This window comes from Peromyscus californicus, unplaced genomic scaffold, assembly GCF_007827085.1.
Source record: "Peromyscus californicus insignis strain IS unplaced genomic scaffold, ASM782708v3 Scaffold_6__1_contigs__length_162567912, whole genome shotgun sequence".
NCBI classification, from domain to species: domain Eukaryota; kingdom Metazoa; phylum Chordata; class Mammalia; order Rodentia; family Cricetidae; genus Peromyscus; species Peromyscus californicus.
The window spans coordinates 97,371,728-97,387,640 of record NW_026294584.1 but is presented as its reverse complement, the minus strand read 5'-3'; the positions used below and the strand labels follow the sequence as shown (position 1 = coordinate 97,387,640).

Genomic DNA, 15,913 nt, shown 5'->3' with positions numbered 1-15,913 from the left:
AGTTTGGGGATGTACAGTAGATATCCGAATAGGGAACTAACAGCTTAGGGATGGATGGCCAGTTGCTGTTAGCTGGAAGAGGTGGAAACATCAATGGGCAAGGCTTCGACTATCCCTGTGTAAGCAGCGGTAGGGCTGAACCCACAGGGCAGCCAAGCTGGTTCACTCTCTCTTCATCTAGGACCGGAAGCTCTGAGCACGGACTTCTCCAATTTTAATCCACTGTAGCTCCCCATTCCTAGACTCCACTGAACAAAGATGACCCAAAAGCTTCAATGGAGGGGTGTTTGGCAGACACGTGCAGGAACCAATCTGGGGGAAAAGTCAGTGTCTCTTTGTGAAAGATCTTATTTCAAGGGGCAGATGGAAATTTAAAGTAAGCCCTTGTTTGTTTCTAAAACAACATTTGAGAGGCCTTGACAGCCATGAAAGGGCAGCAAATACAGCTTTCAAATGCAAACAGGCTGCCAGAACTCCAGTGCACAGAGGCAGTGAGCAACAGATAATCTCCTGATCTTATGGGTTCATCAGAAATGCTTGTGAGTTCATTTGGAAACTTGAAAAACAATGGGAAAAAATTGATTGAGATGAGTAACATGGCGAGGGACACACACTAACTACTACCTTGGAAGGAAAGCAGGAGAGGGGCAGATAGTCACAGAAGTTAGATAGTTAGAAGGAAATCTCTCCTAATTAGAGCTCTGGCTGCAGATTGGAAGGCCTTTGCAATGACAGAAAAATATAATATATACATACAATAAAATCTCTAAACATATTTTATGGCACATATATAATATGTAAAAATATATATAATAGAGAAAAATCTTAAATTCATGGAGGTAGAAATTACAAATTATCTGAAGCAGAAAAAATTAGACGTGTCAGATTTCTTCACAAAAATAAAACAGCAGAAAACCATGTCTTGAGAATTCAGGAAAAAAAAAAAAACTTTTTGGTTCTATTTTCCAGATTCAAGATATTCATCTTATGGTATCTTTTATTCTCATGGGACAATAGTTTTATTCTAAAAGTGAAGGCCCTTATTATTAGACAGAAACACCAGAGCATACCCTCAGGTGTGTTTCCATGGTGTTCTGCATCTCATCAGGTTGATGATCAAGATTCCCCTTCACAGGGCAGGCAAGATAGCTCTGAAAGGGGAAGAGCTTTCCACAGAAGCCTGTGACCTGAGCTGGATCCCTGGAAGCCACCGTGGAGAGAGAGAATGGACTCCAGAAAGTTGTCCTTTGCCCTCCACATGTGGGTTGTAATGCACACACAATGATCAATAAAGTTTTTAAAAATGTTGTAGATGAAATGATTTATAATCGGCATGGATTAAGATTGCAGGGAAACAAAACCAAAATTCTTTTTTTTAAAATTCTCATTTTATTTATTTATTTATTTATTTATTTATTTATTTATTTATTTATTTATATTATTAAGACATTTTCTATTCATTTTACATACCAACCACAGATTCCCTTCTCTTCCCAATTCTTACATTCAAAACATTGAGCATGTGTACACCTGGTGGCTGCAGAGGCCAGAAGATTTACTTCATCTCAAATTATGCATATGTGTTTTCTGTGTGTGTGTGTGTGTGTGTGTGTGTGTGTGTGTGTGTGTGTGTGTCTGTGCACATGTGAATGCAGATGCCTGTGGAGTCCAGAACAGGGCATCAGATCCCCTAGAGCTGGAGTTAGAAGCAGTTATATGCCACCTGATGTGGGCACTGGGAACCAAACCTAGACACTTTGCAAGAGCAGTAGCATTCTTAACTACCCAGCCTCAAAGACTTAAAAAAATTATTGAGCATTAAACTTGTTTTTATTCAACCTTTTCCCTGTGAAACCTGTGAGTACACATGTGGCTTAATAAGACTTATGCATAGACATAACTATGTGTGTTACTTAGAAGCCTGTTTAATATTTATGATCAGAATGTCGTAAGTGCATTTCCATGTTCATATGTTTGCACAATAACATTGCAAACAAAAGCCTCATTTTCCTTACTTATTTGACCAGTTTATAATTGTTGGATATTTGTTTCTAATTTACAACCTAATTAATCATCATGACACCAAGGACTTGTGTACACATTTTTTACCCTTAATTTCTAAGGGGGGTGGGCTGGAGGCGTAGTTCAGTGGTTCAGAGCCCTGGCTGCTCTTCCAGAGAACCTGGGTTTGATTCCCAGCATTCACAAAGTGACTCTGAATCCCCTGTAACTCCAGGGGATCTGGTGCCCTCTTCTGGCTTCTGCAGTCACAAGGTGGACACATGGTACACAGACATACACGCAGGCAAAACATCCATACACATAAAATTAAAAAACCAAGAATTCCTAAGAGTGCAATTGTTGACTCAAATCAAGCACGTATTTAGAGACCTTGATACATACTGACCCTGACCAACCATCTTTCTGCAAACAGCTCTCACCTGCCCCAGAAACTCGTTCATACTTAGTAGTTTCATTAAGTTCAGTGTGAGCCGATCAAATGAACAGAAAATTGTCTCCATTTTTGGAATATATATTTTTATATTCTTTCACAAGATGTAGGCTTTAAGGGTCTTGATTTATTGCTATTAATTCGCTACAACTCTTCCATCTTATTTATATTAATAGTTTATTTCATATTTACATTTTCTTCTATTTTTGAAAATGTTATCTTAAATTTCTTGATGTATAAGATTTAATATCTATCATCTATATCTATCTATCTATCTATCTATCTATCTAGCATCTGTCTTCTAGCTACAGATTTCCATCTGTATTTGTGTCTATAATTATATCAGAACCAGCACTCTGTTTCATTTTTGGCTCTAGCCTTGGGCACTATGCTGCGAGAGCCTCTACTCTATCCCATCTTATTTGGAAGATATATAGGTTTTAATTTGCTAGCAGGAGATCTGGCTTTATGTTTAACCTGGAATTTTTTTCAAAGTATGTCTTAAGAATAATATCCCTGTAGGATGCTAACAGAGTTAACAAAACAATCTGCGGTCAAATAAATTTAGGAAACACAAGATTTAAGCAAAGTGATCAGTCTTACAATGTATCACAGTGGAAAGTATGAACTGCAGTATGATTAAAGGCAGCAAAACCCCAGGAACACTCCTGCTATGAGTCAGCAGTGTATTCCCTAAGCTCATGATGGGGTTTGCACACAAAAGCATATCGTGCAGCTGTACAGAAGCAGTGAGAAGGCTTGCTACAGCAGATAACAGCAAGAATAGCTTGTGTGATATACTTTGTGTTAAGAAACAGCAAAATTAGAACATATGTCTGTCTTTGTTAGATGTCAGAAGGAAACCCTGGAAGGATCACAGGAGACTGGGAACAGTGGTTGTGCACAAGGGAGTGAGTGGGTGTTGGAGAAAGGGAGAGAGACAGTGAGAAACCTCTCCGGCCTACTCTTTTAGCCATCCTGCCTTTTAAGCCACACTTGTTACCTATAAAAACAAACTAACTTTTTTTTTTTAAGCAAGAGGGCTTAAATATACTCACAGCTCCGGTGTACAAACACACACTGTGCTTCTCCAGGAGGAGGTAGGTGATAGTAGCTTACACAGAGATCCACAAGCTCATTTTAGTGCAGAGTTCCATAATACTTTGAGTTTTTCAGGTTTCAAACAAATATATAATGAGCCTTATGACTTGCCAAGCTGTCTTTAGTGTATTTTATATTTTATATATTTTAGGTAGTATTTTATATACTTGGGTTTCTCTGTACTGTGTGTGTGTGTGTGTGTGTGTGTGTGTGTGTGTGTGTGTGTGTGTGTGTGTGATGTGGTTTGTGAATGTGTGATGTGTATGTAATTTGTGTGGGTGGTATTTAAATGTGTGTGTGATATGTACGTGTTTGTGGTATGAAAGTGTACATGTATTATGTATTGATGTGTGTACATATGTGGTGTGTGTGTGTGTGTGTGTGTGTGTGTGTGTGTGTGTGTGTACACGATTCCTTGTTTGTTTTCTTTGTCCTTAATACTGAGTACTTCAATATCTGGAAAAGAAAGTTGCTTCTTTTCATTCTTTTACATTATTTTGTTGATACCAAAATTACTTATTTTTGTTCAACATTTTCTGTAAATAGTATATATATTAAGTCATCCAAGTTTCCCTTTATTAATCACCTAAACTTACTTTTGGAGCTGGTTGAGGAACTCAGACCTTTATGGAATTATATTAGACAGAGGGGACACAATTACGTATTTTCTGAGTTTTCAATCTTGCAAGTCACATTTCTCAAACATTTTCATGCATCATTCAGTGCGGTCCTAGACTTCCTGTATTTTTCACTGCTTTCATACAGACCCTGACTCCTTCCTAATTATTACAAGTCTTGTTTTGTTTCTGTTGGAAAAAGATCTCTTTGGTTTTTTTTTTTTGTTGTTGTTCAGGGTTATTTCTGATATGAGCCATTTTTCCTTAGGAGATTAATAGCATTTTAACAAACCATTTTGGCATTTATGAAGATGAATAAAATGCTTCTCTTTGAGCAATTAAGTTAATGAAATATAATAATAGATTTTCTGATAACTTACTAGTCTTATTTGCTTGAAAAAGTCATGCTCAGAAACAAGGAATTGCTGTTCTACTATAGCTTTGAAGTTTTTGGCATTTCAAAGAGTTGTTTGTGCTTTTGTCTTATGCAGATGTTTGTTTACTTGCATGATTTTATGTGCCCTACCTGTGTGCAAAGTCTGTGGAGGCCAGAAGAGGGTGCTGGATCCTCTGGAACTGAAGTTATAGATGTTTGTGGGCTATGGTGTGGATTCTGGGAATCGAACCCTGGTCCTCTGCAAGAGCAGCAAGTGCTCTTAACTAATCATTTCTCCAGCCCCTTGGTGAATACTTTAATTGGAATGTTCTTAGCTACACGTGTAAATAGAATTGCCTTAATGGGTTGTGTCTGGAGACTTTTTTGCCAGCTGTTTGTATAAAGTTATGCCAAATGCATATAGTACATGATAAAGCCATCCATATTGTTCTGTACTACAGAAAGGATTTCCTTGCACAGAATTTTTCATTCCAGTGACTTCTACAAATACATTTTAAAAAGGCACAAAGCATTTTATGTAAGTGGTCAGCATGAATGTGCTTGGAGGTGTGTTGTGTTTTGTGTGAGTGTGTTGTGTATATAATGTGTGCATGTCTTTGTGCACACATTTGCAGAAGTCAGAGGAGGACATTGGGGGTCCTGATCTATCTCTATCCACTTTATTCTATTGACACTCTGTTCCTTACTGAACCTGGAGCTAGGGTGGGGACCAGCACGCTCTGTCGATCCCATCGACTTGCTGCCTTGATCCACCACACATAGCGCTGGTGTTGCTGATGCACATGGCCGAGCCTGGAGTTTTACACAGGTGCTGGTGATTTGAACTTATGTCCTGATGTTTATACAACAAGCATTCTTTCTCACTGAGCCACACCCCCAGCTTCTAAGTACAATTTATGGTCAGTGTTTTCCTCCCCACTGCTTTCCAGCCTGTGCCAATTTGATTATTCCTGGCTTTGCAGGCACTTATCTGCTCTCTGACGGGCCACTATGCTCCCAGGCCTGTCTAAGCTTTATCTTCCCAGTCTGAGGGCAGGCACATGAGAAGCTGACTGCATCCTCCAAAAAGAATCCCGAATTGGTGATCCCATCTTAAGGCTTCTGGATTCACGGTTTGACCTTTTAACTAGACGCTGCTAAGGATGTGTCATTTGTACCAGTGTTAATCACATACATTGCAGAAGGCAGCTCTGCTGATGAGGGCTGAGGACTGTACTAATCTAGGGGTACAAAGATAAGGACTTAGAGGGCAGTTTAATACTGTGTCCATTTAACAAAATAATAGTAGCTCAGGATGATTAAGAGCTCAGGGGCCTGTGAGCTCCTGAGTTATTGGTTCATGGACAGGTTTACAATTCTAGGCACAAGTTCCGTACTTTGAAGTATATCCAATCAGAAAGCGGTTGGTGACCCCTAGAATATCCATACCCTTATTGTACCCATGGGTATACTTTGTCAGTCCAGTCCTTGTTATAGCTCACAGAGTTCACAGGTATTGATGACGTTTCTCCCTCAGTAGCCTGCACAGGGTCTTCCGTTGCTATGCAAGTTGGCCAGTAGAGAGAAAGCTTCCAGATCAGGACCAACTTGATTTCTCCCTATCCTGTGACCCAGGTCGAACAACTCAGAAGGGGTATACCCTTCCCGGAATTGAGATTTTTTGCTTGATAACCTCTTGCATGTTGGAGGAGCATTATCCATAGAGAGCAACTACATTTAAACCACACACACACACACACACACACACACACCCCTCTTATAAAATAGTAAGTTTCCATGTGGATTTTCCAAACAATCTTAGTGTTAGTTATTGCCCCCTCCACTTCCTCCTCCATTCTACTCTCTTATTCCCATTCCCATTATTCCCAGCCTCCATCATTCTTTTCCCACATACTGCCTGGGTCCCACTAGTCTTGCATTTCATCCTACCATCTCTCCTACAATGTCAATGACTTCTTCCTTCTTGGTTTAACAGCTTCTCAACTATTGCGAGGATGATGCTCGGGTCTGGGCTGTGTTTAAAATGCAGTGAGTATGGAGAAGGAGAAGAAACACAACAGCAAACCACAAATATGCCTACATTTCTGGGCAAAAAACCCAAAGCAGCTTGGCAAACAAAACAAAAAACAAACAAAACCAGAAACATCTCTCTCTTTGAAGTAATCAAAAAAGGTAGAAAATCCCAAAAGTTTTGCAGATGTATATTTTCTAATTTTTCCTTTTCCTTTTCTATTTTCATTTCCTGCCAAGCATTGATTTTCAATTGCTGTTATTAATGGAAGTAAAGAAAACAAATGTAAAATTTTAGCTAATCTCTGATAATAGGTTTTAAAAGAAGAGAAAATGCTGTAATATTGACAAGTCATACTTTTCAAAAAAGATTAATTCTTTTAACCTATATGAATGTTGGCCTGCATGTATATATACATATACTATGTGCATGCAGTGTTCACAGAGGCCAGAAGAGGGCGTTAGACTCCTGGAACTGGAATCAAGGTTGATTCTAAGTCGTGATGTGAGTGCTGGGAATCAAACCCAGCTTCTCAGCAAGAGCAGCCAGTGCTCTTGTTAACTACTGAGCCATCTCTCCAGCTCCGGCAAGGCCATATGTTTATAGCCTTCAGTTAGAATTGTCACAGATGTAGATTTATACTAGCTAATATATCCATGTTCACTTACATTTCCACAGCAGCTCCAGGTAATTCATAAACAATGACACTACATTCTCACATAATCTCCTTTGAAGGCTACAGGGAGTACTTGAATTCAGAATAGACATGTCTTACTCAAACTATAGCACAAATATGTACATAGCACTGTAATTAGCAGGAAATGGCAGATGACCAGAATTAATAAATGAATTAATGACATTGAAAGTCCCCTAGCTGCCTAAATTGCTTTGGATGTCTTTCTTATTTTTCTTCCTCATTACAGACTTTTTCTTAGTCTTGATGGTAGGTCCTCCAATGGAGAAAAATTACCTCATTCGTCTCCCTTGTCATTAGGGGCATTGCCCTGGTGCCTCCTGGACCACTGCCACCATGCAGTCATACAGCACAGGCAAGAGAGATGAGCCTTAGCTACATTCCTTTGAAAAATACTGTATATCTCTTTTTGTCTAATTGAAGTGGTAAGGGGAAATGCTTTAGACAGAGACAGTTTTTTTTTCTTCCTTATTCTTTCATCTTTTCTTGGTGATTTTTCCTCTAGCTGGTAGTTACTTTTGGCCACACATGTAATATTTGTTCAACACTTGTCAATCAAATCCACTTTTAAAGGACTCCCTGGGCTAGGTCACTGTCTTGCTATATCAGCCACAAACAAGCTGCTGGGCTGCTAATTAAGGCGGGACTCAATTGCAAATTAGTATTCATGATGAGCCCAAGGCCCTATTTTTGTGACATTATTGCGTTGGCATAATTTTCTATTACTGCAGATTATAAACATCAACAGAAAGTGGTAGAAGAAACCTAGCTCGTCCTCCTGGGGACCCAGGGATGTAGCTAGGGGCAGCCCTCTTTGAGGTTTATTCATCCATCTACCTTTCATATCTATCTACCCATCTATTACCTATTGATTTATCACCTAGCTATCCATTCATTAACTATCACCATTTACATATATCTAGCTATCCATCAGTTAATTATCTGTCTGTCTGTCTGACTATCATCTGTTTATCTATGTATCATTATCTCTTTATCTATATTTGTACTCCCTCTCTCTATCATCTACCTATTTAGCTATCAATCAACAATCATTTGTTTGTGTATCTCTTTCTATCATTTATCATATATATATTCACATCATGCTGTAAAGATATGCTTAATGACACAGGAAATCATTTATGACATAGGAATGATATAACACAATTATGAAGTATATGTGAAAGTCTCTAAGAAATTATGAAAATGTATTATAGCTCGTTCATGACACAAGACATGTACATTTTAGCTTTAATGAGATACCATATTTCCCCATCAGCTGGGCAAAATCCTAAAGCTTTGACAATATACTTCATTGGTATGCAGCAGAGGAGCAGGGACTCTCACACATTGCTGGTGAGAAGGTACCTTGATATAATTCTGTACAGTGGGAAAATGTTAAAATTAAAAATGCACATTCCACTTTTGGTATTTTATGCTTCAGATAGCCTTACATGATAGATGTAAGGTTATTTACAGTGACATAGTGCAAAGCTGGAAGCAATCTAATTCCCACCAATTAATGACTGTGGAAATGATGTTGTACATTCAAAGAATAGAACCATGTCACTGGAATAAGGGCACTGAAGCCATTTGTGTGTCAGCACAGAAAGATTTCAAGACACATTGTTAAGATAAAAATCAGGATGCAGAATAATATGCGTAATAAGTTGTGTTTGTGTTGTAAGAGAGAGACTATAATTGTGCGGACTCTAAATATGTCTCCTCAAAAGAAATGAAGAATAGCATTCACCTGGAAGAATATTCATCAGTATAAAGGCTGATTAGGTTTTTGTCAACTTGATACAAGCAAGAGACACCTGAGAAAGGGGACCCTTAATTGAGGTAATGCCCCCATTAGGTTGGCTTATGGGAAAGTCTGTGGGATATTTTCTTGATTAACAATTGATGTGGGAGTGCTCATTCCACTGTGGGTGGCACCACTCCTAGGCAAGTGGTTCTGGGTGGCGTAAGAGAGTAAGCTGAGCAAGCCATGAGGAGCAAGCCAGTAATCAGTGTTCCTCCACACTCTTTGCTTCAGTTCCTGCCTCCAGATGCCTGTATGAGTTCCTGCCCTGACTTCCCTGACTGTAATGTGGAAGTGTAAGCGAAATAAACCCTTGCCTTCCCAGTTTACTTTTGGCCATGATCTTTATCATGGCAGTAGAAAGAAAACTAAGACAGCAGGTTAGTAAATGATGGGAACTGGAGTGATTAGAGAGTCATAGGAACTTCTGTTGTATGCCATAATATGTTCATCTTTTAAAATACAGAATAAAATTGCAAATGACTTTGTGGAAGGTGAACATCTTCACATCTACAGATTTTTGTGGTCCAGAGTCTCCTGTCCACAAAGATAGCACCAGCAAGGGTGTGTCCCTTGTAGGGACAAGCATTTGTCTTTAGCTAGTTGGGAAAGCTCAAGGTGAAATGATTCATAGGAGTCAAAGCAAAAACAAGAGGTCCAGTAAATGCCAGAATGGATGAGGACTGTTCTCATGTGATTTATTCAGAGGCAAGTTCCCGTAAGGAGCGTCATCACAGGCAGAGGCTACCCTCAGAAGAAAATTTCTTCTTTTTATTCTGGGTAGAACATTTTGGCTCATCCTAGAGAAAACACCTTCTTAAGAGCTTATAGCAATAAGAACACTTGCATTACATTTAATTTTAGGTTAAAATATGAAATATACAGTGCCCAAAGTAAGAAGTCAAGTTATCTGTTCCTATGAACAATTTTTAAGCCAACACAGATGCTAAAACCATCAAGTTGAACTGAACTAGGTTGGCTACCTCCTTATGTACCAGTTGGATACTGAACTGTTTTGTAATGAGCATCTTTAATAATCGATCCACTTTTATGAAGCTGTCTGCCTTTCACAGTTCTTCACTGAATTTGTGTATTATCCAAGGGTCTAAATGACGAATGATTAACGTTGGAGGCTCACCATGTATTCAGAAGGCATTTATGCTGCTTTGCACAATACTTCTATGTAATTAATATGTTTGCACAAATGATCTATCAGAGAAATTGAGCCGAAGCATCTGCTCAGCATACTGTCTACCTGCTGGCAACCCGGCCAATGAATGTTGCTGATATCAGCAGTCAGCATTCACCAGACTTTTACCACAGGTGGGGCCCTGGACTCAACATTGCATGTTATTTGCTTCTTAGACTAGTAACTTGTCTTGTTGCTCTGACAAAATACCTGGAAAAAAAGCAACTGAAGGAAGGAAGGAAGGGAAAGGAAGGAAGGAAAGAAAGGAAGGAAGGAAGGAAGGAAGGAAGGAAGGAAGGAAGGAAGGAAGAAAGAAAGGAAGGAAGGAAGGAAGGAAAGGAAGGTTATTTGGCTCACAGGAGATGTAGTGTCTCTCTCTTTCCCTATCTCTCTCTCTCTCTCTCTCTCTCTCTCTCTCTCTCTCTCTCTCTCTTTCTCTATCTCTATATGAAGACTATATCTTTGAGGAGATATGGTCTAGTATCATGGAGAAGGGACGGAGGCAGGAGCCTGGGGCAGCTGGCCACACTGCATCCACAGTCAAGAAGCAGAAAGAGATGAAGCTGGTGCTCGGCTTGCTTCCTCCTGATCTTAGTCCAGGGGATGGTGCCTCCCATATTCAGATTGGGTCTTCCTTTCTCAGATCAACCTTTCTGGAGACACCCTCATGCCTAGAGATGTGTTTCCATGATGATCCTAAATCTTGTCAAATTGACAATGAGGATCAACCATCACACTTACTTCTTCCAACAGACCAATGTGAAATACACTATCAGGCATGAAGTCTTAAAGGAATTGATCATTGATGATTGAACTAAAGAGTGATAAGGCTGGGAGTTGAACTGTCATTGAACTGGAGCTAACATGTTTGTCTTAATGATCCCAATGCCTCAAACAGTTTCCATCTGGTGTCAACTTTGGGATTGTTGTGTACTGTGGAAAGGACAATCATTAGTTCTAAAAAAGAGAGAATATAATTAAGTGCTTCAGTAAATATGTTAAAACTTAAATTTCTAAAATATAGCATAATACATTATAGAAGATACTTACACACAGAAAATAGTGCTGAATGTGGAAACTGTGTTATGCACTTGAATTATGTTTGTATTACAGTCAGTGTGTGAATGAATGGCAAATAGATTTTTTAAACTTCGTATTGGAAAAATAAATGTATTATATATCTCTGAGTAAATAATCTCAGATGCTCATAATCCATAATTATGTTTTTTGGAAGCATCTGTTCACTAACCATCAATTTAACAAAACCTAGAATCTGCCAGGTGGTGGTGGTGCACACCTTTAATCTCAGCACCCAGGAGGCAGAGCCAGGTGGATCTCTGTGAGTTCAAGGCTAGCCTGGTCTACAGAGTGAGATCCACGACAGGCACCAAAACAACATAGAGAAACCCTGTCTCGAAAAAAAAAAAAACAAACAAAAAACAAACAAACAGAACCAAAACCTAGAATCATCCAAAAAGAATCACAATTGAATAATTGTCTTGATTGTCTTAATTGATACGGAAGGGGCCAGCCCACTGTGGGAAGCACCATTTCCTGGGAAGATGGTCCTGAGCTATAAAAGAAATCTAGCTAAGAGGGAGTCAGGTGTGGGCCAGCAAGCAGTGTTCCTCTATGGTTTCTGCTTCAAGCTTCTGCCTTGAGTTTCCTCAGTGATGGACTGTGTGAGGAAGTGTGAGGCAAATAAACCCTAAATTTCCCTAAGTTTCTTTTGGTCAGAGTGTTTTACTACAGTGATGGAATGAAATGAGAATGGTGGTTATGATAAAATCAACAGTGACAGGAAACCTACCCACACAACCCATAACACCTCCTCCTAGTTCCCCAAACTAGGAAAGATGACAATCCCAGTGCATTGTGTTGAGTCCCAAAGGAAATTTCTAGTGATTAATAAGCACAAATCACCAAGATGTTCAAAGCAAGACTCTAAGCATCACTGCTTACTGACTAAAACCCCCAAGTTGTGGGTAAGAGAAATCTATTTTGAATTCAGCTTTAAATTTGCTGTAAAATGAAAGAACTTGTGGGTATCTTGTGGGTAAGCTAGTAAGAAGTGCTCGGACTTTGAGAATATCCTGACAACCTGGGGCAGAGCCTGGTAGATGGGGATTTCTGAAGCATTTTGTTTTGTTTTACTTTTTAGTGGGTAATTTAAACTCCGAGGTATTTTCCTCCTTGCCTGGAGGAACCTGGCTGGGTCATGTTCATGGGCCCCGTACAGTTGGTGGAGCCAAACTCTGTCCTACTGAGACCTTGTTCATGCTTGTAGCTTCATCAGAAAGACTTATTTTATAATTTTATAGTGTCTCCTCAGGGCTGAGCATGCACCCTCCACCGCTTGATGGGTTAGATCTCATTGTTGGTATCTGGAGGGCCATGTCTCAATCTCATGCATTGCTGCTTCCTGGCAAGCCACGTTTCCATGATGCATGTAACAGATGCACAGGAGTGACTATGTGACAGGCTTTGGAACTCTCAGATCTAAGTGGCATGACAGATACCATGTTTCATCTTAGCATTTAGTAAATTTAAAGGCCACACAATTACACTGCTATCCTGTGAATTCGGTCCATAAGTCCTACCTGACATTTAATAGCTTGCAACGTGAGATATGCGTCATTTCATCTGATAGTCACGGTGCTTGTCTATGGGAAACAATGTTTTATTTTCTTCCATTTACAAAAGAGGAGATGCTGGGATCCTTGCCTGTGGTCACATGGCTGGTGGCAATTCATAATTAAAAACTCAGGTCTTCTGTCTCTAACATCAGTGTTGCCTTTTGATTGGAGTAACAAGCCCGAAATTGGATGATTACAGAGGGTTTTCCAAAAGACCCACTTTATCCAGGTGCTCTCAGTCCACAAAAGGGATGCTTATATAAATTTCACATCACCGTTCAGCTGGGCAGAACAAGGTAAAGAATAAACCATTTCAGTGATGCCTCCAGGGCAAGAAGCATTAGGGAAAATTACTGAAACATCTTGAAAAAGCCTGTCTGTGGCCTGCCCTCCTCCCACCAGACAAGCAGGCCTGCTTGCATGTGCTCTGCAACCCCAGACACCAAAAAGCCTTCCATGGTTTCATCTGAACGGAGATGTCTCATTTCTCACACTGTAAACTCCTGAAAGGATTTGGATTGATGCTTCCCTAGACGCAGCTTATGAGATAAAAGATTCAATGGCAGTGGCCTTTTTTGGGGAAGGAATAGAGGGCACAGGATGTGGGGCTGTGGTACACAGGAAAGAGGTGTGGCCTATAACGTACTTGCTCTGGTACTGGCTACCACCCGAGCAATGACCGCTGAACTTCATGAAGAAATCACAGTGTGAAACACACACTGTAAAGGGATTGTATCAGAGGGGAAGGGAGCAGGCTACTGCTGAGAGTGACTGGAGTAGAGACATCCCCACCTTCCAGTGTGCTGTGCCTGGTACAGTGGCATCACAGAAACACAGATCCTGGCAGGGAAGCATCTTAGATAAAACATCCAAGAGAGAAGGTGGTGGGGCACTGTTGTTCCAGGAACCTGTAATGGGAACTAGGTCTTAACATTCTTAATATGACTTTCACAGCATTGGGGGATTACCATCCCCTGACAGTGATGGGTGTATCAACGCTATCAGAGCCGTGGATGTGAGAAAGGCAGACAGTCACATGTGAAATCTTTGCTGATAAAAGAATACAGAAGAAGGAAGGCGTCAGGGCAAGGAAGGTTCTGCCTAGCACAGCATGGCTTCCAGGCAGGTACGCGAGACTGACAAATCTCTACTCACGCTTTCTCGTAAGTCCTGTAGGGATGCTCCGGCCACTCGATCATGCACACGACTCTGCTGGGCATCGTCTCCGTGGTAGAGTAGTAGCCCTGTGGAAAGGCCAGCAGGAGAGCCAGGACCCAGATGACAAAGATGACCACTTTGGTAGCGGTGGCCGACAGTCGGGGCTGCAGGGGGTGGATGATGGCCATGTATCTGCAGTAGAGAAGGAAGGACCACGTTCTGTCATTATGTGTTTTTCCTGCTCATAAGGATTCCCAGAAGCCCATTGTTTTCCAGTCATTTGTGTCTGTGTGTGTGTTGAGGCCAGAAGTGAGCCTGTTAAGGCCCGGTGTCTTCACCAGAAGCTATCTATGCTGTCTTTTGAGGCAGTCTCTCACTGGACTGTGGGGCTCACCAGCTGGCCATCGAGCTCCGGGATCTTCCTGACCTTGCCTTCCTACTGCTGGGATTACAGTGTGTACCACACCTGTTACCCTAGACCCAAGGGGATCAGAGGCAGGCAGATTGTTGGAGCTTGCTGGCTTCCACCTTGGCCAAGATATGAGCTCTGGGTTCAGAGAGAGACACTGCCTCAGTGGAATAGGTGGAGAGTGATAGAGAAGGACACCCATGCAATGTGTGTGTGCGCGCACACACACACACACACACACACACACACACACACACACACACAGTAAACCCTTTAAAACTCAGGTCCTCATACTTGCACAGGAAGTACTCACTGAATACGATATCTCTCCAGCAGCCCTTCCCAATGATTAAAGTATTTTCTGAATTATTTTTTTTATTGTCTATCCTTGAAGTCTGACTTATGACATACAATACCAAAAGCCCCTAAGGAAAGTCAGATTTCAAAAAATTGGTAATCCGTCAGAAACATTCTAAGAGATACTGTCATTATTGACATGCTTGGAGTACATACCCAATGACCAAACACATGTTAGGGTCTTACAAAATGAGAAAAATGACATGCTGTGGTTACTTTCAACATCAGGGATTTTTGTCCTTGAGGCTATAAAGATGGCACAGTGGGTAAGAGTGCTTACTGACCTTCCAGGTGACCCTGAACCACACTGGGTGCCTCAAAACCATCCATCACTTCAGGGAATCTGATGCCCTCTTCTGGTCTCTCTGGGCAATTGCATTCATGTGTACCTACACTCATACATATACACATGCATACACTTAATTAAATAAGAATAAGTAGAAAAAAAGAATTTTGTTCCCATTTCTCTCCTGGTGCCAGAGGCTGAACCCAGGATCTCGTTCTTGCCAGGTAGGTGCTCTGCCACTGAGCTACATCCCCAACCTTCTCCTTTGTGCTGTTGGGATTCAGGGACAATCCTGATAGGAATACAGGTTCCGTCTGCAAAATTCTGCTATGGTGGCACCATGAAGTGACATGGTCTCATGACCCTACAGCCGTCTTAGCTTGTAGAAACATGTAAATGCTTGATGAATGATGAAAAAAGCCTGTTAACATTTCCGGACAGTGTCCTCCTTAAACAGAGTGTGATTGCAGCAGTGTTAAGAGTCCTTATGTAGCATTATAAAAGCTTAGGAATGAGCTGGGGTGGACTAGGAGCTCAGCTGGTGAAATGGCATCGGCTACCACCTGGGTGACTGGAGTACAGTTTGTGAGGAAACCCTAGACATAGTGTAAAACACAAACCTCAGAGGGACTGCACCGGGGGGAGTGGGGAAGAAAGGGATGTGGGGAGGGGGGAGAGTTCATAACTCTGGTAGCTGTATTTTGAGAACTCCTGGGATGGAGACATGCCACGTGCCATCACATAGCTTAGCACACACGAGGCCCTGGGTTGGATTCACAGAACCACAAAAAACTGGGCACGG

At 40.9% G+C, this 15,913-nt stretch overlaps 1 protein-coding gene and 1 long non-coding RNA gene across 3 annotated transcripts in view; one reads left to right on the top strand and one right to left on the bottom strand.

Annotated features, from left to right (window-relative positions):
- Positions 1-15,913, bottom strand: part of Tacr1 (tachykinin receptor 1) — a 165,415-nt gene that overhangs the window by 57,534 nt on the left and 91,968 nt on the right. Inside the window, exon 2 of the mRNA XM_052720817.1 lies at positions 14,057-14,251. Coding sequence (XP_052576777.1) covers positions 14,057-14,251 — 195 coding nt within the window. The remainder of the gene's footprint in view (positions 1-14,056; positions 14,252-15,913) is intronic.
- The window catches only part of LOC128099124 (uncharacterized), a 97,628-nt gene that overhangs the window by 206 nt on the left and 81,509 nt on the right, over positions 1-15,913 (top strand). For both annotated transcript variants that reach the window (XR_008214436.1, XR_008214435.1), the window contains exon 2: positions 4,662-4,853. This is a non-coding gene — a long non-coding RNA (uncharacterized LOC128099124). The remainder of the gene's footprint in view (positions 1-4,661; positions 4,854-15,913) is intronic.